Below are 22,881 nucleotides of genomic sequence, written 5' to 3'. Positions count from 1 at the left end.
CCTCAGAGAAAAAACAAAGTTGACTGATCCAAAATTGGGAAAATGTATCATTTGCTAATAATGGTTCATGTATTGTTAGGTGAATACTGGGGCGAAAAAATCTCACAAATTAAAAGGAGTAAATATATGGCAGTAGGACTTGAAAACTGTCCAAGTAGCAACAGCGCTTGTTCAATTATTTAGAGTAAGATCAACTTGTAGTATTAAATTGTTGGCATTTACTTGGGAAAACCAAAAAGGAGACTGTCAGCACCAGAACTCCACCCTTCACAAATCCATCATGCACAATTACAAACTAGATGCAAAAGCAGTACTCCTATTTTGATATTATTCCCAATGGCTTTTCAGAGGCATAGTTTTTGCTTTTAGCTTACGGGTCTTAAAATGGAATGCATTAAATATACAGCTAGAATACTGAAGTTGTTATAGGGCAAGTATACATTAGAAATCATTATTTTCTATCAGCATTCGCAAGACTGTTTTATGGAATTGTGCCATTTCTATATAAGTATTAATACTGGTCCATAAAGAATATTGCTACTGAAGTATTAAAAGCATTATTCAGTATTTTAAGCTATCACAGACTTTTCTTCTATATTGAAGGAAACTTCCTTACAAAATATATAAACTCAGGATATTTAATCTTGTGCTATTGAAGATGCCTGCAATACTGAACAATGGATATTATGGTGTTTTTTTAAAAAAAATATGTTTGTATTCTATGATTTGGTCCTCTCTAAAATGTTGTTAATGGATCCCAACTGCAGAAATTATTCTGAATAGCAATTAATTTGGTAAAGACATGTTAATGGAAAACTATGAGTATACAGTAATGTTAAGTGTCCACTTATGACTTCATCTTACTTGCCATTCCATTTGGAAGACATAACTGCAGAGAGAAAAGCTATTTCCCCCAAGGCAGCTTGGGTAATCTACAGTTAGATTCCCAATCTAAGACTGGTGGATGCTTAATAATTTAAGTCCTAACTAAGGATTTAAAAATTATTAAGATAGTGTCTAAGAATATTGTAGAGGCAGTTCCAAGTAGGGTGATAAATTTTGGGGGGGTCAAATTAGGATATTCAGGTCTGATAATTTTAATATTTCCAGATATTTAACTGGTCCTTTAGATCGTGGTGGGAGAACTGGTAGTGGCGGTGGCGGGAGGCTCCACCCACCCGCCCAGATGTCATCAAAAACTCTCTGCGCATGCGCAGAAGCACCACAAGCTTGCAAAGGGAGTATATGTGCCCGTGCACTACCGAAAGCGAATCTGTAGTGCTCGGATTTGAAACCTACTACTGCCTTTAGGTATTGCTCCAAGGGCACCATCATGATAACAGCAGATTTCTTTTTCCATAAGTGTTCATTTTCCAGACTTATAATTGGATTGATTGGAATTTAATTTGTTGCTTGTAGATTTGAAGGAGATGTTTGGATTGAAAATTGCAGGCTTATTGGTTGAAGTGTGAAAGGGGTCTTAAGTCTTTAGAAAGATTCTAAAGACTTAAGACTTAACAGAACTGATGAGAGATGAACTGGACTTTTCTTAAGAAAGATAGATGGGAAATGGATTTATTATATTCAACTGGCTATATAAGGTTTTTGTTTTTTTAAAAATGCTGCAGAGCCATTTACAACAGAGACCTATGATTTGGGGGAATGAAAGCCAATTCTTGGTAAAGATCTCTGTTAAAATCAAAATTTTAAGGAAAATCTTTATCATTAAGAATCAGTCATGGACATTTGATCTTGAATTGAATGGGTCAGAGGTAACAACTGTGGTTGTTTATGGTAGATCAGAAACCATTGTGGAGTTTCTAGGAGTGAAATACAATAATAGATTGTTAACAGAAGGCTTGAACTCTGATGTTGGCTTTATTTGGTAACCATGTTTTTTATGTAATAGATGTATCTGGTCAAATTGGTTGGGTAAATAGAGTTGTAGAAGTTTATAAATTGTGGATGTGTTTCACAAGGTGGGAGAAATCTATTATTCTTGAAATATATTTATCAGCATCAACTGGGGAAACAATCTATGTATATATATTTTTTCTCTTTGTATGCACAAATATATATATTAATTGTACTGTACTGTACTGTACTGTACTGTACTGTACTGTACTGTACTGTACTGTATTGTATTATAATACCTTGTTTAGCTTTGTTCTGGTATTTTTTTGTAATCTGCTCATTTTCCCAAACTAGTTTTTGGGAAAACTCATTTTCAACTAGTTTTTACCACATTCAAATCTAAACCTCAGGCAGTTTCCAATGAATAATTCTGACAATTTGGTCATTACGCTGCTTGTACAGGTAGTCCAGTGGTGGGCTCCTCATGGTTTGGCCAAGCCGGTAGCGGTGACGATATAACGTCACCGAACCGGTTCTCTTTGTTTGGGAGCTGGGCCCTCCCACCCCACCCCTGCATTATTCTTACCTTTTATTTGGCCCCACCCCCAATCTATTCGCTGCTTCCTGAGTCCCAACTCATCGGCTAGAAGGAAAAAAACTGTTTAAACTCTTGCCGCGGGGCTTCAAAGGGCTGCCCTACAGCTGATCAGTGTTAAAAGGCAGTGTGGTGGTAGACCAGTGCGCTCAAAAAACAAATGGGTAGACCGGTGCCTCCAAAAACAAATGGGTAGACCGGTACAGCTCTGCAAGCAGTAAAAGCCTGGTAGACCAGTACCTCTGCTAAATCCTAAAGAATTGTTACATGACCATCAAACCACACCCATAAAATAAGCCACACCCACAGAACCAGTAGTAAAAAACTGTAGAACCCACCCCTGAGGTAGTCCTCAATTTATGATAAAAGTTGAGCTCAGAATTTATGTTGCTAAGTGAGAAATTTGTTAAGTGAGTTTTGCCCATTTTACAACTTATCTTACCACATTTAAGTGAATCACTGCAGTTGTTAAATTAGGAAAATGGTTGTTAAGTGAATCTGGTTTTTCCATTGACTTTACTTGTCAAAAGGCCACAAAAGGTGAACACGTGAACCATCATAAATATGAACCAGTTCTGAAAGCCTTTGATAGAGTGGATTGGAACTTTCTACTAAAGACTTTAAAAAAGATGGGCTTTGGGGACCAATTTATACAGTCGATCTCAGCAATTTATCAAGAGCAAAAAGCACAGATTATTATTAATGGAAGTTTGACGACAGAGTTTAAAATTGAAAAAGGAACAAGACAGGGATGTCCGTTGTCCCCACTTTTATTTATATTAACATTGGAAGTCTTGCTAAATACAATACGGGACTCAAAAATTTTGAAAGGTATAGTGATAAGGCAAGAGGATTATAGAATAAAGGCATTTGCAGATGATCTGGTTGTTACCCTATCACAACCAATGGAATCAATAATCCTGATGAACGACATTATACAAGACTATGGTAGAGTTTCAGGTTTTAAACTGAACTCAAAAAAGACTAAAATGATAGTTAAGAATATGACACAAGATCGTAAACACGAGCTTGAAAGGAGGGCAGGTTTTGAAATTGTACCTAAGGTAAAATATCTTGGAATTCAGGTTGCAGAATCAAATATGAAATTGTTTCAAAATAATTATGAGGTGTTGTGGCGAGAGGTTCAGAAAGACATGGAGACTTGGAAAAAGCTGCAACTGTCTTTACTTGGAAGAATAGCAGCAGTTAAGATGAATATTTTGCCAAGATTTCTGTTTTTGTTCCAAATGATTCCGGTGCTTAAAAGTGACAAACAACTGAAAGTCTGGCAGTCTGGTGTGAATAAGTTTGTCTGGAACGAGAAAAAGCCGAGAGTGAAATTGAAAATTATGCAAGATGTTCCAGAAAGAGGAGGCCTTAAACTCCCAAACCTACAGTTATATTATGATGCAGCAGCTTTAACTTTAACAAGTGACTGGTTTGGAAATAAAAAGGCTGGAATATTGAATGCAGAAAGTTTTGATCTTGAATTTGGATGGCATGCTTACTTATTCTATGAAAATAAAGTGGATAAAGTATTTAAAAGTCATATACTTAGAGACTCCTTGATGAAAGTTTGGAAGAAGCACCGACTCAAATGGGATTATAAAATACCGCTATGGCTGGATCTTGGTCATACCTTGTGGAATACAAATATAATGTCACTCGGGGGGTTTTTATATAAAGAGGTTCTTTTTACAGATGCGGGCAGATGGCAGCTGAAGATATTGCAGACACTGTTGGACGAAGGGATTAATTTAACCTGGTTACAATATAATCAATTACAAATGAGATGGAAAGAGGACCAAAAAACTGGTATTATGTTGCATGAGGAAGAATTGGTTAGACATATAAGAGAGAAAGGTCCAATGCATATTAAAAGGCTTTATAATGTTTTGTTAGAAAGAGATTCAGAAACGGAATTAGTTAAAGATTGTATGATTAAGTGGGCACAGAATTTTGAAGAATCAGTGATGCTGGAAACTTGGGAAAAAATTTGGGTTCAGAATGTTAAATTTACACAGTCGCAAAACCTGAGAGAAAATTTTTATAAAATGTTTTATAGATGGCATTTAGATCCTAAAAAGTTGTCATGTATGTACCCTAATGTTCAGCCAAAATGTTGGAGATGCGAATGTTTGGATGCTACGTATTATCATGTATGGTGGACCTGTAGGAAAGTTAAGGCTTTTTGGATAAAAATTTGGTGGGTCATGCAGAATGTTTTGAAGAAAAAAATTCAATTTTCTCCACAATTGTTTTTATTGGGTATAGTTAAGGGTTTTACACGGGGTGAAATAAAACTAATATTGTATATGATAACAGCAGCAAGATTGTTGATAGGTAAATACTGGAAGAATGAAGCTTTGCCTACTATCGAGGAATGGACTTTGAAGATGGCCAGTTTTGCAGAGATGGCGAAGATTTCAGCGTATTTAAAAGATTGTTCACAAGAGACTTATGAATGGGAATGGAAAAGGTGGATAGAATATGTTCAGAACAAATACCAAACTAGAAAGTATCAAATAGCTTTTATTTGAAAATAATGTATTAGAAATATTTTAATGTAAAGAGACAAAGAGGAAAAATTATATAGGGGGAGGGATGGGTTCAGGTTTATTTATTAGTGTTATTAGTTATGAGTATGTAATAGGGAAGTCTGGGGGGGAGGGTTGGGGAGGGTTAGGGAGGATGGGAAGTTTGGGGAGGGTGGGAGGGTGGTGGGGGGGTGAAAAAAGGGGTGAAAATGTAATTGTAAAACTTTTGCAATAAAAAAAAAAAAATAATAAATATGAACCAGTTCTTATGCATTGGAATATAAATCACGTGACCATAGGGACGCTGAAATGGTCATGTGAAAAACGATCCTAGGTGACTTTTTTCAATGCCGTTATAACTTTGAACAGTCACTGAATGAACTGTTTTATGTCAAGGACTATCTGTAGTCAGTTTGTGAAATTTTGCTGCAGCCACTGATCAAGTGGTCAATTGTTTCATCCTTTTTATTACGAAGGGGACATGTGCTATTGTTTGCTACATATTTTTGCCTTCATGCAATTAGTTGGCAAATTATTGTATAAATATTGTATTATTAGCAACAATACAGCAACAGAGAGGGACGAAGGGAGGAGAAGAGAGATGGAAGAGAGAAGGAAGGAGAGGGAAGGAAGAGAGGAAGGAAAGGAAATTAGAGTAGGAGTGAGGGTAAGATAGGGAGGAAGAGAGGAGGAGAAAGAAAGGGAAGTAAGGAGTAGAAGAAGAGGAAAAGAGAAAGAGAAAGTAAGAAGGAAAGAAAAGAGAGATGTAGTAGGTTTGAGGAGAAAGATTACTGTACAATAAAAAAGATGAAATGGAAGAAAGGCAATCCCGAACAAATATAAAGATATTAAGATACAAGAATGAATTGTTTAAAGAATAAAAGAGAACAAATATGAATAAATAGCAATAATTAGAATTTAAGGGCAAATGAAGATGTTGTTTGTGTAAGCAAGCATAGAAATATTGAGACATGATTAAAAAGGGAGAGGGAAGATTTTGGCAAAAACTGTAATTGAGTAAAATGTATTTGAATTTGATTAATTGTATAAGATAAGATATGGCCAATGCTCTATTCAAAAAAGATGTGGGTAAATGTGGTGGGTGGGGGGACCAATAAAACTTGTTTAAAGAAAGAAAAAAAAGAAAAATGAGGTCGCAAAGAAAAAAACTGGTGTGTGCGTGTGTTCCTAAGGGATATATATAAGTCTTCAAGCTTCATAGATTGCCCATAACTGGTTTTTCAGAATGGAACTTGCAGTGCCTATCTGACTTTTAGCTAGTATATTCTCAAAATTCTTCTCGGAAAAGTCCAAGTCTGGACTTCTAAACAAGTCTTTTATGTTTGCCTCAAGTGGAAAACATTATGAAGTCATTATGAAGTATGTACTAGACATGATTTAATGGCAACCAAATCCACATGCTTTTTGTACTGATCCATAATGGTTTAAATATCAGTTGTTCCCAAACAATTGTTTGAGAAAGCAGCTTTTAATTAAGGGGTTTTATGCAACCATCCATAAAATGAAAGTTCTGTAGAACTGTGTCATATGGAATCTCAGTAAAATATTTTGAAAAGGGAGAAATTGTGCTATATGAAGAAAAATTATATAAAAGGTCAATTGTTGATTTGTTTTCCTGGAATATTCAATCTATGTACTTCTGAGTGTCTCAAAAATCTATACTTCATGGCTGCTCTATTCCCATAAAAGCTAAAAGGTAAATAACAAGATAAACCAACATTTTGGTCTTGTATACTTATTCAGAAAACCATAAGGCTAACCAGGGCTGCCACCAATATCTGCAGAGTCACCATCTTTCTAGGCCCTGAAAGTTTCTGAAGTGAGAGGCTGGATAGACAAACCAAAGGTATGAAAAGAACATCTTTTTACTTCTGGCTGTCCCTTCTCCATGCAAAGGGGGAAACGTTCAGACTTCTTCAAAAATAAACAGTCACTTGTTTAAATTACTTTTTTTTATTTTTATGAATATCCCTTTTGAATCCTTCATGCATATTTTCAACATAAAAATCTTTCAACTAAATCGTCTGACATAAGTTATAATTGTTCTAAAATGTGGTAATTCCAACAGCTCCTCAAGAATCTATTAAACTTTGGCAAACAGTATCATCAGACTAGGCAAAGTCTAGTAGGGCTTGATGAACATTTTACATTTGATGAATTCAACTCATGGCTGGATAAAGAGAAGTTTTCATAGCAGTAGGCAACATGGCATATGGTTTATTAATCATAGCTATGCTGTTAAATTATAGTAATCCAATCTTTTTTCACACTGAGAGACCAATGAAAATATAGTGTTTGCATTGTTTGTGTCAAATAAGTTAAATGAGATGTTACTTTATGACTGAAAAGAGATTCAGCAACTCCTAGAAAGCTGTCATTCATTTTAAAGGAAATACCATGATGATTGTACAATATTGGGATCTTTTTCTTGGTAATACTGTAAGCAAATACTAGGGTTTAGGATCCATTAATATACAAATATACATATGTAAACAGGTAATGTACAACCAGCCTGAAATTGTATCTTGCATCACAACTCTGAAATTGCACCAATGAACATAGTATGAGAATGCTACAAAGAAAATATATTATTTACTACACCAATACACTTATAATAATAGTAGCTTAAAAAGAAAGAGCTATCCTACTCATTCTCTCATGTTATTACATATCCAACATCAGAAACTAAACTAACATAGATATAACAGAAAGATGAAAGTTTCCTTTATTTACATAACTGTGTATCTAGGATAAAAATTAAATTTCAAATCATACAATTCCAGCTTTCTTCATCCATTCACGTATATAAAGAATGTTTTATCTGAAATGGCAATAAGTACCAAATAGATATCTCTAAACTCTTTAACCCTAGTGGTAAAACTGTAGAATGTATTGTATGTTTATCTGTGTGAATAATAAATAGACATATACAAGTGTATGAACACACACAACGAACACTCTCTCTTCAGGCTGAGGGTTGTCATGATAAAAGTACAATTCAAGGAAGAAAATAACTAGCCTTTAAAAAAAAAGTGCATGGAAATAAAAACATTTAAAAGATTAAAAGAGCTCCATTTTAGAAGGAATTCAATCTGTTTTTATAAAAATAAAATGTTTCTTCTAAAATTTATGGATACATAAAAACAACTCAATAGATAGAGAATACGAAAAGCTTTCTCTAGCTTTGAAATGCATATTGTGGCAAAGAAATCCTTAACAGTAAGAGAATATATGAAAATTTTGGTTCTTTAATATTTCAGGAATTTCCTGGCAAAATGAACATATTTATACTTGGTGGATTTCCTTAATGTGTATGGCAACACAATTCAGGCATTAATTGTAATGCTTTAGAAGACATGAATTTTAATATTAGATATTTTATATAACCTTTCTAATAGGAAACAAGACATTCTTTCTTCTTATTCTGGGGCACTTTGATTTCTGTGTACTCCAGAATGATTTATCTGGACAACATGGACTATACTTTTCAGCTAAAAGTACAATGCCAACAATGCACAAAATGGCTAAAGCATTCAAATAGTAGTATGTCCCTAAGACAGAAGAACATTACCCAAAATTTAAAAGCGTGGCTAATTTGCATGCATTTACTCAAGTTCCACTATATTTAAAAGATTTATAATAACAATCTGACTAAATTACTTATACCTGTATAAGTTTTAAAATTATTTCCTGAGTCTATCTTTTTCTAGCCAAATTCAACAGCCAAATTCACGAAGAAAAACATACCTCTCTGAATGTGAAAAGGAAGCCCTATTAGACAACTTTTAACATGATTTTAATTATCACAGTGTAAATGTCTGTATTTAAGTTATTTAAGTATAAAGTTCCACTTTTCTCTAGCAATCAGTGTTTGTTCCTGACAAATTTCTGCAACATTATACCCTGGCAGGTATTGGTTTTAGTACTATTCCCTCCCCCACTATCCGAAATTTACATCAATCCAAACAATATCTGAAATAATTAGCAAACATGTAAGGAAATTATTATGAAGGAAAAACTTTAAAATTAAATACTGAAGACTTAAAAAAGAAAGAAAGAAATATTTTGGATTAAATTTGACTTTGGTGTACTTATAGTGTAACAAATAAAGGAAAAGTGATATAAAGGGATCATTTCCACCCATGTAGTAAATCTATCAATCCCAACTCTTTTACATGGAGATCAAAACCAATAAAAATATTATAAACGGTAGACAATCTACTTATTCTTATTTTTCAATCCATGGAAGATCAGAAGAGATGAATAATAGGACCGCTTGGGTTTCCCATCTACCCTGGATTATTTGGTGTGCCAAAATAAAGAGCTCTTTACTCTCTCTGACTTGTAATGGATTTCTGCAAACATTAACATCACACCTAGAAGTCAATTCATTTGTAACAGCCTGCAAGGATTCTGAGTAAAATAACTTATCAATTATCCCTTGTGGTAGATAAGCCTTTCAAATTAGCTGGATAGTAAAGTAATTTAACAGCACAAAACCTGTGAATTTTCAACAATAAACAGGCACAAAATATGTCTCAGTGAAACAATCATATAAAAATTATATGTAGCATAACAAAAGATAATGAATAAGTATTCAAATAAAACCTGTACTAAACTTGGCATCAATAGGGAGAAAGTATTGAAAGAATGTGAAAGATAACGGGGAAAAAAATCTCAACTTTATAAAGTTTGAAACTTCTTGGGTTTTTTCCCCCAATTGCCTGAAATATTTTAAAACACTTATCACTTACTGATTTTTATATAAAGAGATAAAACACACGTTAGCTATGACACAAAAACTATTATTTAAAGCCTATGAAGCCTACTATGTGTATATATTTATATATTTAAAAATTCCTACTTCCCAGAAAGTTATTAAAAGAAAATATTTTAGTTAAAGTCCCAATCTATATAACTTCTGAAGCTGAACTTTTTTAGCTAGAGTCCCTTAGGTTGAATTGATGATACGATGTCTGTTTTGCATTTCCAAAGTTGCCATTGCCAATGAATGAAAGCACTTCTACAATTTGAATGTGTTCCATGTAAACTTTCCAAATGTATGCCAATGTTTTGCTTTTTTGCTTTCTTGCCTGGGAAAATTTATTAGCCATTTCTCACCGAAACACTACTTAATTTTGAAGTTTTTGATTGCTTATCATGGTGCTGATGAAGAGTGGTATTTCACAAACGCAATTGCAGCCAGTTCTTTACAAAATTCTTCTAATACTATCACACCTTCAAGTAATGTCATGTGGTCAACACTGTAAAGCGAAGACAAAGAATAGATTTTAAAAGCCATACAACATCAGTAGGAAACAATCTGTATTTGACTGGTAGTTAATATACTTACATAGGCCCTTCAGGTTCTAACCCAAGAAGACGTTTCCTGACCAATAGAAGTTTAGGTGTGAAATCAGGTATGCGCTGAATCCGTACCATGAGATCCCCAACAACCTGTATATCATCCACAAAATATTGAACAAAATGAAGCAAAGAATCAGTGTAATTATATGGATCTGAATCTGGTGATAAGGTATCAAAATTCAACTTTCTAAAGTACTGTACATATAGTCATATGTAGGCTTCATGCAATTCACATGGATCCCAGGAACCCTAACAAATTCCCACTCTGGTCCATCTGGTGAAATTGCATTGACAAAATGATGAACATTAACAAGAATAACAGCTGCCTTCCATTTTCAATTGCTCAGCAGCAACACCATTCACATATACACAACTGTGAGACTGATCAGACGGCATACTTACCCTAACAATTACTGAAAAAAGAGAACGGCAGCCATAAGCCAGATTTACATAGGGATCCAAAAGGTATTCATGAATATGTGGATGTGGAAACAAAGAAAGTTTGGACAATACAGATGTGACTTGTAGATTGACATCATATGGCTGTGGGGTAAAAAGAAAAGAAGACATTTCCCCAATATACACATTCATTGTCGCAGATATCTGAATTTCAGCAAAAAAATTACTAGCTCTGCTTTTATCCCTATGCAAGATTTACAATTGAGTAATTTTTATCAACCATGCAAGCACATGGCTTTAATTGTTTTGACACACACACACAAAAAGCCATTATATTACTCAAAGAAAGCCAATGGCTGAGATTTCAGTTTCTGAGATTTCTTTAGGACAATAATTGGTTTAAAGCTATCAAACTGTAAGCATAAAAGGGCCTGAAGGTGTACAATGGATGGATTATTACTGTTTAGACTATGCAGGACAGAAGGTTTCTATGTGTCCTATTTAATACACCAGTCAACTGTCATCTACCCTGTTTCCCCGAAATTAAGACATCCTCTGATAATAAGCCCAATTGGGCTTTTGAGTGCATGTGCTGAAATAAGCTTCTCCCGAAAATAAGCCCTCCTCAAAAATATTTAAATGCAGAGCTGGAAATCAGGCAAGACGGCACGAGGAGCCCCATCTTGCTCCACGCGTTCCAAAATAATAAGACCTCCCAGAAAATAAGGCCAAGAGCTCATTTCGGGGTTCAAAAAAATATAAGACAGGGTCTTATTTTTGGGAAAACACGGTATACTGAAGATCATATGTGGCGACTGAGAGAGTCTTATGGCTGCTCTTGTAATGCTACCAGCAGGCTGAGTGCAGCACAAAGAATCTGTATTTTCTTTCTGTCTCTACTTCTGGTTCTTGAATACATTTTAGCAAAAGCAAGGAAAATTATCATTAGGTAAAGCTCTCAGAAATTGGGCTGATGGAAGAAAATAATTTTCCTAATGTACAACCATTCATTTGTTTGTTAGCATGCCATCTCCTGTCCATGGCTCAAGAGAACACTCAGATTCCAATGTTATTATATTAGCAACCCTGTAAGAAAGTTGTGTTTAGAGATAGTAATTGATCACTGAAGTGGTGTAGGGTTTCCTACCTACTCAGAGGGTTGGACGAGAAGACCTCCAAGATCCCTTCCAACTATTCTGCTCTGTTCTGTTCTATTCTATTTCTATGCTATGCTATCTATAGTTATTATAATGGATTTTATTTTGTAGCAGCAAAATGTCAACTTTACCCTTTGTTTCACAGTTGTTATAGAACAGTAAGAGAGATTCAATCCTGCAAATCCTGAAAGCAAGACATTTTCAGACTATGTGGCTGCACACAGATTGCTTAGAACCTTCTGAGAAATTTCAGTTACGTAAAAAAACTGAAAATTTTGTGATTAGCAAAAAACTATTGATATCAACATATTGGGATAAGCCTCCAGAGGATGTTGGCTTTCGAACAAGAGAACATGCATGGAACACATGGCTTAAATCTGTAGTCAGGAACTATCTTGCACTTAAGAAATAAAGCATTTTTTGTAAATTTTAGATAGGCAAAATCATGTAATTTGGAAGTTGTAGATATAGAATTTCAGTTTCTGTGTAAAAGAGAATCAGGAAAACCATCAGTTATTCAGTTCAAGAGGCCAATGCTAATGGATTGTGTGTCAGAACACTGAAATGGCATTTATGGATCCACAAAGCAGAATCTACATCTGCAGGAAACCACCATGGCATGCTTTATAACAGGAGTCCCCAATCTTATGGCCCACTAGTGGGCTGTGAGAGGTTTTCAGACATGTTGCAGAAATGGCCAAAGTGAATGCACATCTTTACTTGTGCGAACAGTGGGCAAGCGTGAATGCACTCCAGTTAAGTGACCAACAGGCGTGCTTCCTGGCCACTTGCATGGAATCAAAGCTTCCCCCCCCCCCCGCCGTTCGTAAATCCGGAAACGTTGGGGAACTCTGCTTTATAACGTTAGTAAAGACTACAAAATTGTTTTATGTCAACAGAATTGCATTCAATTGTAAATTGTTCACAGACATATTGTTAAAATAATTAAATCAAGTTTTTCATTTTAATCTCAAATGGGGATGTCAGAATATATTGTTCTGATTTAGATTAGCATTTTAGGCTTAAAAGTGCAGCTAGCTTTCCTTATTTTAGTATAATCTAACATACTGACAATTTATACTGTCTTCTCCTTTTAATCTGTTCAGATTCCATGATTCTTAGCTCTTCTATTTGAGGGGAGAACCAACTCTCTAAATCTGAGTTTATGAACATTCAACAATTTTCAGGTATACAAAATCACTTTCTGTAACTGTACTAATTTCCCCACCAATAGGTATGTTGTGCCTAAAAAACAGCTATTTCACAAGAGGAAGCAGCACAAAATGCAAATCTACCTGATCCAGAATTTTGCCCATTCTATCAAAGAGAACTTTCAAGAAATGTCCTTCGAAGAATGCAGCTTCTAAATTGCACTTTTCCAGAGATTTAGGAGATCCTGGCCATTCCCATCGTAAGCATATGGAACAATAATCCCGAAACTGAAGAAGGAAAAATGTGATTACTAATTAATAAATTAAAGAAAAAATAGTAACTTCAAGAAACTCTTGAATAATAACCTACTTTTTAAAGATCCCTTTAAAAAAATCCTAAAATAGCAATAAGCAAGTCTGTCTGTCTATCTGAATTACAGTATCCTTCATAGAATATTGTAAAATATTGTAAAAATCACTGTGAACTGCTTTTATTTTTTTGTCAGACTACAATTATATATTTAAAAAGTACACAACTAAAAATACTATACTGCAAGTATCATATATGAAGAAAAATTAAGGTACTAATTTGAGGCTATTTGAAAATTTCAAAACATATAACAGTAAATTTCATTCTTTATTTTATCTATCAAGCAGTATGAATTGAAGCAGTATTTGAATAGAAGTATACGTTAAAATGCTATAAAATTTAATGTACACCATGTCCATTTACTACTCAAATACTGCTTCAATTCATACTGCTTGATAAAATAAAGAATGAAATATACTATTATGTGGTTGCTGGTTTTAAAAAAATAATAAAGTAAACTGTCACATAATTATGTAACCAGGTAAAGTTGGCTTCCGGCTCCCCCTTGTCTGAAACCATCATATTATATATAAAATAGCATTTTCTGTCTTTACTTACCTGTCGATGGGCATCTCTGAGGTAGGTATCATAACCTGTTCCTTCCACGTGGTAGGAAGATTTGGCTTCATCTGGTACAAGACAGAGAAAACTGCAAAGATATATAAAACAAAGATACATAAAACAAATTCTTTCTACGCCTTTACAACAATGAGCAACTCAAATACTATTTAACTTATGCTAGTTACATGAATTGCTGTGGAACAGAATACAAAGAAATCTGTTGAGGCCTTTCATTCAATCTGATTACAGAAATTTTGAACTTCTGGAAAACAATGTTTAACCCACTCCTTGTTATTTCAGTCGGCAAAATATTTATTTGTTTTCTGTCCATCAATTTATATGCCCTTTAGAAAGCAAAACCAAACATAAATTTTAAAAAAATAGAAAAAATTGGTATCATGCCATGATCAAAAGAGCATTTCATACATTTCATTCACATACACATATACGCTATTTTAGGTACACATATGCACAAATGTTGCAGCCTATCCTTTTCCTTCGTTTTCTGTTAAAAGATAAATTTAATGTATTTTTGCATTTTTCCTTCATGTTTATTAAGTTTTTACTTGAAAATACCTGAAAATAATTATATAAATACAGCACTTACAAAACCTGCATTAATATCTTATTAAAGACTTCTTTCTAAAATTATGGATAATATCATTGTGTAATATTTACAAATGATAATGAAATCTATAGTTGAATAAATAAAATAATTACTTTAGGAAAATGGATGTTTGAGTTTAGTAGAAACAAAAATTGTCTCAACCAAACATTCTCACTTTTTAGAATCAAGCCCAAGACTAGACAGTGAGATCCAATGAGGTACAATCCTTTATTTGCTTAGGCTAATAGAACCTTGCCAAACTAAAGTTGTAACTTTCTAAGGTATCAGATAAATCCTGATAGATTCTAGGGTTTGCTACACTCAACCATCCTCCTGCCCTCCCCCAGCCAGAACTGGGCAGTCTCTTCCTCAGAAAGAGTTGGCAAAATCCTCCCCCTCTAATGCTGCTGCAGGTGTACATCCCATCAAGGCTGAGATATTACTGTCTATTGGAATTACAACTAATTATGCAAAAAGGAGCCTGGATAGCTCTGCAGACTAAAGCACTGTAATTTAATACCAGCTGTCTGCAATTAAAGTAAGTTTGAATCTTGCCAGGCTCAAAGTTAACTCAGCTTTCCATCCTTTCTAAGTTAGGTAAATTGAGGACGGAGTTTGGGGGGGCAATAAGCTGACTTTGTATAAAATATACAAAAGTATGAAGGCTATTGCTTAACGCACTGTAAGCCACCCTGAGTCTCCGGAGAAGGGCGGCATATATATCAAATTAAAAAAAAGAGAAAAAAAGGATATTTAGCTGATTTTTCTAATGAATTGAAGGAATAAGTTTTACCATCTAATGGCGTATCTCTCAGAATTTCCTCATTAGATTTCTATTGTAATTCTGTACTCTAAGAAACTATTTGCAATATTTTTGTTATTTTTCTAAATGCAGTGGTTGAAGAGTGAATATTGTAGCATAATCAAAGCCCATATATTATAACTAATTGTGTGATTTTTAAATATTAAAATAAAGATTTCAGGAATCCAGCTCAGGAATGAAGGTCAGTCAATCCTTTCTGATTGATTCATTATATTCAAAACTATCTACTAGTTTGTACTTACCCTTCTCTACCTTGCAAACACTATCTTTTTATTTTCTCTCAGACTCAGTGAATACACACACACACACACACACACACACACACACAACAAGACCTCTAATTCTAACCCATACTTCACATGATGGCTTCAATGTTCATCAGAAAAAGTAATCAATTAATCTTCTCTCCTTTAAACCTTTAGCTCCGCCAAATAGTAAACTTTTGATTTAACAGAATAATGTGATATAGAAGTTAGTTCATTTGTAGGAATAGGAAGACTCAGATTCAAGTCCAGCCTAAGCTATGAAAAACAGGGGCATTCTTGCGAGAAAAATGGACAAAAAAGTGTTGTACACGTCACATTTACTCCTGGATGGTCATATATCAATATAACAAACGATTAATAAAATATATACTACACCAGTAGTATATATGTTTATTGCAAAAACCTAAAGTAAGTGTTACAGTATTACTAACCTAAGCACAAATATTAAGAAGTTTAACACACCTATTTACAATTTTATGGACTTCAGTCTTCCCATCAGTTTTTGGATGATCAGGAGTTGTAGGTGGTGAAGCAGTAAGCCACTCTTGATTTGACAATATGGTATCAGGAGAAAGATCTGTAAACAAAGGATCTTCTTCCAGGTCTCTGTAGCAAAACGAAGAAAGAATAAAAGTTAATGCCTTCTATTTGAAAGACAACTTTGTCTGCAACCTGAAAAAAAAATTACATCCATCCTGTACAATTTCTGCTTCCTTTCCCTTTCAGCTATAGCCTTCAACTCATGAGCAGCTTTTTAAACATGTTCCAAAAATAACTTGAGTAGACATGAAAACATTCTGTCACGAAACAATCACAAAATAGGCCATTCCAACATCAGAATATTTGAAGCGTGAACCACTTCAGAATTAATTACCTAGAATGATGTTTCTGTGTCAAACAATATCTACTTTGACAACAAATGCACCATTGAAGCAATTACAGAAAGATACTGTATATCTAGATATTTATACGGCAAGGGAAAAAGCAAGAGTTAAATGTAAAAATTTTCAACATGTGATTTATGGGTTTGATGTTTGGAAAAGGTAAAGAAAAGGGAACTTCTCTAACGGATCCTTAGAAAGGATAAAATATAAATGCATTTATAACTTATGTTAAAAAAAAAAAGATTAGAAACCACTCCTTTTTTTAACTTTCTTTGTTATTTCTTTTCTGTCTGTCTCTTTTTTATTCCTTAATTAGTTATCACTTTTATTTATGTTTAATGTATTATTTTGTAACAAAATTATTCAATAAAAATAATTTTAAAAAATGAAATACACTGGTAGCCTGGGTAACTCCTGCAGCAATGGTATATCATGGCAGTGCCAAGACTGATTAGTAAACATGCAGGCCACAGCATTCTAGACCAACTCTAGTTTTAAAATAGTCCTTAAAGGTAAATTACAGTAAACTAATCAGAGATGGCAAGAGCGTGAATGACAGTCTTTGGAGTATCCTGCTGCAGCTAAGGTTGCTGTTAAATGGGTAGATGTACATTCTTCATTCATATCTCTTGCATGAAAGCAGTCCTTTCATAATTTTACTTCTATTCTTTAACTACTTGTGACCTATTAAAATAACACATTCAAACATTAAATCTATCTTCTCAAATATTTGCTTATTAAAATAAACCTACCTGAAAGTAAAATGATTTTAGTTTTTTTAAAAAACTAATGAAACATTATAGCTACTTCAGAGGAAATTCAGAACATAATAAAACATACACTGCTCCTGGTATCTGCCCATTTTCTACCACGTCTTTATCTTCTTGGCAGGGTGGTTTATATTCTGTATAGTTCCTCTCTTCTAAATTTCTAAGAACCAGATTATAAAGAATGTGTTCATCAGGCTTTTGCAAAAGATGTTCAAACATTCTGAGGGTCATTATGCTGATCTGTAGAAGTAAAGGAAAAAAGACATTAAAAAATACTGGAAAGGCTTAATTAATAAGCATAATAATATTGAGAACACATATGAAAAAGACAATTAATTAATTGTCTTTTTCATATGTGTTCTCAATATTATTGAGATATAAACATAATAATATTATGATAGAACAGCTCTAGAGACTAACGTATATAGATACATACTTAATGCAATTAAAATAAGTTTGGGTTAAGACAAACCTAATTGTTACTATCTCCTAATTTGGTGGCTCGTTACAGGTGTAAATTTAGGAAAAGCTGCCGTAAAATTATTTTGGAAATCCATCTGAATGAACTATTCTAGGTTAGGGATGAGAAATTGTCATCCCTTTCCAGTACTGAATAGTATGGTTTGTATGGCTATTACTGAAATTGCAGTTCAGCAACAACTGAAGGACCACAACTGTCTCATGAATATTCTATTCTATAGTATTCTGCTTAGAATTGGAAATAAGACCCGCCACAAGTTCAAAGTAGCACTTAAGTGAATGTTACAGGCTTCCTTGCCTGAGGCAAATCTTGAGGTATTAGTCCTCTAATTGCTAGACCAGCAGAGCACTAGGTTATCTAGCGAGTTGCCCAGCCTTTGAAAGTGCTGACAGGCCTTTCTACTCATGATTTTCCACTTCCTTTTATCCATCTCTGCATCACATCCCAAAATGATAGCATCCTATATTTATCAGATAGGAAAGGGAGCACATATGCTAGGGATTGCAAACAGACTTTTAAGTATTTGTTTTTCAGTACTTTATGGGTTATTCTGAATTATTTATCCTCAGAGTGGTCTGCCCACTTAGAAATGAGACTATTAGAAGGTGTAGTCATATAATCTTCAGTTGCATTCAATATTTTTAAATATATATTTACTTATGGTTATCTGGTGTCTAAAGATGAACTATTTTGTAATGCTGTTCACCATTTAAAACTTAACTTATTAATACACATCTCGAACACCATTTGTTTCACAACACCATTATGCACTTGCTATATTTGAACTTCTTACCTCATCTGAAATGTGATCACAGTGCTCAATTAAGCGATGTCGCAATGGATGCCTGTTGACATCTATTAGTTTTTCCGGCTCCCGCTGCTCTCCAAGGATGAAATAAACCATTTCGTGAACTAAGGCATCTGATGAAACTTGACGAACGATACGATGCAACAGGGCAGTTGAAGTAAGAATTCCAATCTCTGAACTGATCATAACAAGAATTTTTAAAAACAAATTGAATAACACGGGTTTCTTCGTTAAAAATAAAAAGGATGGGGGAAAGCCCACTTCATTTTTCAATGGATGATTACTCACGTTTGCATTAGCTGAGGTTCCATCACGCCAATGAAAAAACGCTCCCGCACTGAGATTGCCATGGCAACAGCAGTTGTCTAAAATATAGAGGGTATCAAGATGTCATCTTCGTGATTTACAAACCATAGCTTTGTGAACTTGTTTTGGCAATTTCTGATACAAGTATCACAAACCTTGTGAGCTTCCTTAATGAGTTGATCGCAATAATCAAACCAGGATAGGAATGAAATCAGAGCTCTTTTGCCTGGGAAAGCAGATGCGTCTTCTTTGTAGTTATAGGAGTCCAAACTAGAGTGCAGGAAATGAAGGCAAATGAAACATATTTGATATTTGCTACCATTATAGCATAATGATAAGCAAGAGTTCTAAACATTTTAGGTAATTTTCATTATTGTATTGATACTGATACTTTTTCCAACTGAGAGACATTTAAATTTTAACTGATCTCAAGTATAAGGTAGGTTATAAATATAAATCAATCTACAGCTTATGTTCAAAAAGTAACACAAGCATGCAAGGACAGAATACTTACCCCCAGTTAATACCTTCTACTGTTTCGATATCTAAAGGATCCATTGATTGAGGGAGGGATTTGTAAAGAGAGGCCAGCCTATCTGTCAGCAGTTCACATAAACATGTACTCTGTGTTAAGCACTTGGCAGCTGCTGGTTCAGGCGAGCTCACTAGAAGCATAAGGCCTTCACAAGCTTTCACTGCTATTCGGCCATCCTGTGAAGGAAGATCAACAGATTTTACTAAGTTGAAACACATCTAATTATATGGTTTCCATGACCTAATCTTAAAAAAAATGTGACAAGGCTAAAATACAATGTAGCGGTGGGTAAAATAGATTGAACTGATTACACAATATGGCATGAATGTATATGTAGGATTAATTTTGCTTATTTATTTACTATACATACAGACCATCACAATCAGGATTGACTCTGTTTATACAGAATAACTTAAAGGAAGTTTCCGTTCTCGAATGCAGCTTTACTTATCTTAAAAAAAGTGAATGGGTTTCACCACACTTCTAGGATGGGAACGTCTATTATCTGCAGGCAACATGGCTAACAAAATGGGATAGTTTAAACAAGTTCTAAAAGTCCTTGTTAATCTAAAGCATTATTTAGCAGATTGGGTACTAATAGGACACCATTCAGAACAAGTCTTAAAGAACTTACAATAGTGATTCTCTAACTCTGTAGTATACGCTCCAGAAAATAGTGAGTTAATGTACTGACTCTTCTGCAAAGAAAACTAACAATTTTGTTGGTGTTGATGTTAATGTTGTATAAGGAATAAACCACTTTTAATCATTATATTTCTTCCATATAAAGGAATTCTCAGACTTAGTTGTAGAACAGCCCTCCTCCCCTCAAATAAGGTGCACAGGAGTAATGCCTAGACTTGTTTGCAGTTCGCCTGCCCAATGGGACATATCTGATGCCCCACCCTCAATACCTTACAATTTACTAGAAATCCTGATCCAGAGTTTGAAAACCACAAATTAGAGCAAATTTGTGAGGATTCCTGTGAATTTTGGTTAAAGTGGATCTATACCCACCATTATTACTCAGTAGCCAAACACCTACCATACAGAGAAATTATGTCTCTCTTTAATCCAAAATTAAATCTCCAAAAATCAATAGACACTCACTGGGCTTTTGGTAAGGTTGAGCAGAGAATTCACCAAATTATAGTCCCCATGTGGACGAACAGCTAAAGCCTCTGGAGATAAAGGGATGTTTAATTCAATTTGATTTGCAGACAAATTATCTGCCTCCTGAAGGTCTTTCTCTCTCTCTGCTTGCTTTGTCCTATTTGATGTTTCTTCAGATTGAATGGACTGTCCTGTATCTGTCACTCCAGAATCTTGCCCTTTTACGAGGTCTTCTGTGACTGAGTTTGCTACATCTTTTGAAGCCAATCCTTTCTGCTTGTTCTGAAAAAAAAAATTAAAATGGAAAATTACAAAGATAAAATCACTGTTTGGTTTGTAGCAGAAATACAGTATGAAGAAACCCAAAGGAAATGAAGAAACAGCAGAAGAAACCTAAAATGTTAAACTGATTCCTGAGGGTCTAAGTTTCTAAGTAACTAAAATGCATTTGAATTGAATAATGTAACGTAAGGAAGGTTTTCATTATGCCTTTCATATTTTAAGAACGTTTAATCACAGAATGTATTTTTGATTCTCAGATCTTAGAGCAGGAAAAAAAACCTGCCTAGTTTATTGCATTATATATTTTGTACAGACTGCTGAAATTTATAAACATCAAGCAATTTTCCATGAATTTTAGCCTAATTAATAAGCTACTATCTTGTGTTTATTTGTAACCTATATATTTACATACATACTTCAATTATTTTTTTTAAAAAATACCCACATGTTATCATTTGATTTGTTAGCCTTAGTGGTTTACTTCTTCTGCTTCTTATCTAATTAAAACATACTTCTCATCAATCTGGTTAGTCAGAATTACCAAATAACACGTTAAAAATAGAAGAAACAGGACATCCTTCAATAATTTAAAGTGTGCTGCAAAAATTTGCTAGAAATTGTACAATCAAGTGCTATACTCTACATATCCTTCCAAATGAAAGCAGACATTTATGATATGCAAGGAATCTTCTAATATTAATTCAAAAAAAATCCAAAAGAATTTAGTTTAAGACCTCAACTCACTTTATTATTCTGAGTTCTAAGAAGGGTTTTAGGTGCTTAACTAGTCATGCTTCTAATTGCACACATCTAAAAGAAAAAAATGTTATTGGAATTAGGAAATCTGTACTTACCACTATACAAAATTGTCAAAACCTTTCTAAAGGCTGCCCAATTTAAAGTGGAAACACTTTGAACACTTTACTTTTGCCTAAAGATCTGCTTCTGATTTGTGAATAAGACAGATTCAAAGTTCCAGTTTTTGCCAGTTTAAAAAAATCCTTAAGAACTATGGTAATGGATCTCACAGTTTGCTTTCTGTATTTGGCAATATGGCACACTTATATTATAATAAGATTGCATAAACAATTGTGTAATTGTTATCCTTGAGTAATATGTTATTTTGGAAGCACATGCAATATTCCGTGCATTATAGAAAATAAACATATAATTAAGACTAAAATGTAATTAGAACATAATTATGTTCTATTATGAACGTAAGGGATAAAAAGAGTACTATTGCATAGTAGCCTACTATTTTCCAGAAAATGTTTTACTATAAAAAGGCATATATACATTTTCTAAAGAATACTGTAGATTTCTTTGTTTTTGAAAATGAAATTGACTCATGCATGGCATCATTTTAACATTCATGGATCCCACTATGCTAAAATGATATATGGAAAACTAAGACCAAATTTTAGTATTATATGTAAGTTCACCATGTACCCTGTTTTCCCCAAATTAAGACATCCCCTGATAATAAGCCCAATCGGCCTTTTGAGTGCATGGCAATAAGGCCAAGCGCTTATTTCAGGGTTCAAAAAAATATAAAACAGGGTCTTATTTTCGGGGAAACACCCTAAGTATTCTTAGGTTTTCAATACTTCTTTTAAATAGACCTCAGGCCTGTAGTGAGATTTCAGCACAGTTGTGATGTGAAATTGTTAATGTTAGTCTTCACCTAAAAAGAAATACTTGCAGAAAGAATCAACCTGACAAATAGTGGCAAAGACTTGATGACTATGCCTAAATTAGAAATGGAGAACCTAGTATAGCCCACAATTTTGTACTATAATTTTAAAAAGCTCCTGCACCATGACACTGGTGTTTTATGGGTTTTGTTGGCAAAAAAAAAAATACATGGGACCATGTTTTTTCTACCAAGAAACACAATGTTTTCTCTGGAAACAGTAAAAAAAAAAGGTAAGGTAATGTGGTGTCTGTTCCTTTATTACTGTTAATGGGTTGCAGTAAGAGATGATTTATGAATC

General features: G+C 34.0%; 1 protein-coding gene across 3 annotated transcripts in view; it reads right to left on the bottom strand.

Moving 5' to 3' along the window:
• Nucleotides 1-6,941: 6,941 nt before the first annotated feature.
• Nucleotides 6,942-22,881, bottom strand: part of FHIP2A (FHF complex subunit HOOK interacting protein 2A) — a 30,222-nt gene continuing 14,282 nt past the window's right edge. For all 3 annotated transcript variants that reach the window (XM_070945454.1, XM_070945453.1, XM_070945455.1), the window contains 12 exons: nucleotides 20,603-20,887; nucleotides 19,472-19,668; nucleotides 19,113-19,227; nucleotides 18,940-19,016; nucleotides 18,637-18,829; nucleotides 17,433-17,602; nucleotides 16,171-16,314; nucleotides 14,010-14,100; nucleotides 13,226-13,369; nucleotides 10,777-10,917; nucleotides 10,361-10,464; nucleotides 6,942-10,271 (listed from right to left, as the gene is read on the bottom strand). In XM_070945454.1, the coding sequence (XP_070801555.1) occupies nucleotides 10,166-10,271; nucleotides 10,361-10,464; nucleotides 10,777-10,917; nucleotides 13,226-13,369; nucleotides 14,010-14,100; nucleotides 16,171-16,314; nucleotides 17,433-17,602; nucleotides 18,637-18,829; nucleotides 18,940-19,016; nucleotides 19,113-19,227; nucleotides 19,472-19,668; nucleotides 20,603-20,887 (1,767 nt within the window). In that variant the 3' untranslated portion in view covers nucleotides 6,942-10,165. The remainder of the gene's footprint in view (nucleotides 10,272-10,360; nucleotides 10,465-10,776; nucleotides 10,918-13,225; nucleotides 13,370-14,009; nucleotides 14,101-16,170; nucleotides 16,315-17,432; nucleotides 17,603-18,636; nucleotides 18,830-18,939; nucleotides 19,017-19,112; nucleotides 19,228-19,471; nucleotides 19,669-20,602; nucleotides 20,888-22,881) is intronic.

The sequence above is a fragment of the Pituophis catenifer genome, unplaced genomic scaffold (assembly GCF_029215685.1).
Source record: "Pituophis catenifer annectens isolate HBS135680 unplaced genomic scaffold, rPitCat1.0.hap2 SCAF_6, whole genome shotgun sequence".
In the NCBI taxonomy this organism is placed as follows: Eukaryota; Metazoa; Chordata; class Lepidosauria; order Squamata; family Colubridae; genus Pituophis; species Pituophis catenifer.
This window is presented reverse-complemented; position numbering and strand designations above follow the sequence as displayed.